This window comes from Lethenteron reissneri, chromosome 61, assembly GCF_015708825.2.
Source record: "Lethenteron reissneri isolate LAM-NWPU_2019-01 chromosome 61, ASM1570882v1, whole genome shotgun sequence".
Lineage (NCBI taxonomy): Eukaryota > Metazoa > Chordata > Hyperoartia > Petromyzontiformes > Petromyzontidae > Lethenteron > Lethenteron reissneri.
In genome coordinates this window covers 5,098,860-5,099,695 of record NC_083839.1, presented here as the reverse complement: position 1 = coordinate 5,099,695, position 836 = coordinate 5,098,860, and the positions used below count along the sequence as shown (strand labels likewise).

General features: G+C 58.6%; 1 protein-coding gene across 1 annotated transcript in view; it reads left to right on the top strand.

Moving 5' to 3' along the window:
• Positions 1–15, top strand: part of LOC133358263 (next to BRCA1 gene 1 protein-like) — a 39,172-nt gene extending 39,157 nt beyond the window's left edge. Inside the window, exon 14 of the mRNA XM_061576502.1 lies at positions 3–15. Within this exon, the coding sequence (XP_061432486.1) occupies positions 3–15 (13 nt within the window). The remainder of the gene's footprint in view (positions 1–2) is intronic.
• The last annotated feature ends 821 nt before the right edge of the window (positions 16–836 follow it).

Below are 836 nucleotides of genomic sequence, written 5' to 3'. Positions count from 1 at the left end.
AGCAACGCCTCGTAGCAACTCCTCGTAGCAACTCCTCGTAGCAACGGCCTCGTAGGCAAACTCCTCGTAGCAACGCCTCGTAGCAACTCCTCGTAGCAACGCCTCGTAGCAACGCCTCGTAGCAACTCCTCACGCCTCGTAGCAACGCCTCGTAGCAACTCCTCGTAGCAACTCCTCGTAGCAACGCCTCGTAGCAACGCCTCGTAGCAACTCCTCACGCCTCGTAGCAACGCCTCGTAGCAACTCCTCGTAGCAACGCCTCGTAGCAACTCCTCGTAGCAACGCCTCGTAGCAACTCCTCACGCCTCGTAGCAACTCCTCGTAACAACGCCTCGTAGCAACTCCTCGTAGCAACGCCTCGTAGCAACTCCTCACGCCTCGTAGCAACGCCTCGTAGCAACGCCTCGTAGCAACTCCTCGTAGCAACGCCTCGTAGCAACGCCTCGTAGCAACTCCTCACGCCTCGTAGCAACGCCTCGTAGCAACGCCTCGTAGCAACTCCTCGTAGCAACGCCTCGTAGCAACGCCTCGTAGCAACGCCTCGTAGCAACGCCTCGTAGCAACTCCTCGTAGCAACTCCTCGTAGCAACGCCTCGTAGCAACTCCTCGTAGCAACGCCTCGTAGCAACTCCTCGTAGCAACGCCTCGTAGCAACGCCTCGTAGCAACTCCTCGTAGCAACGCCTCGTAGCAACTCCTCGTAGCAACGCCTCACGCCTCGTAGCAACGCCTCGTAGCAACGTCTCGTAGCAACTCCTCGTAGCAACGCCTCGTAGCAACTCCTCGTAGCAACGCCTCGTAGCAACTCCTCGTAGCAACGCCTCGTAGCAACTCCTC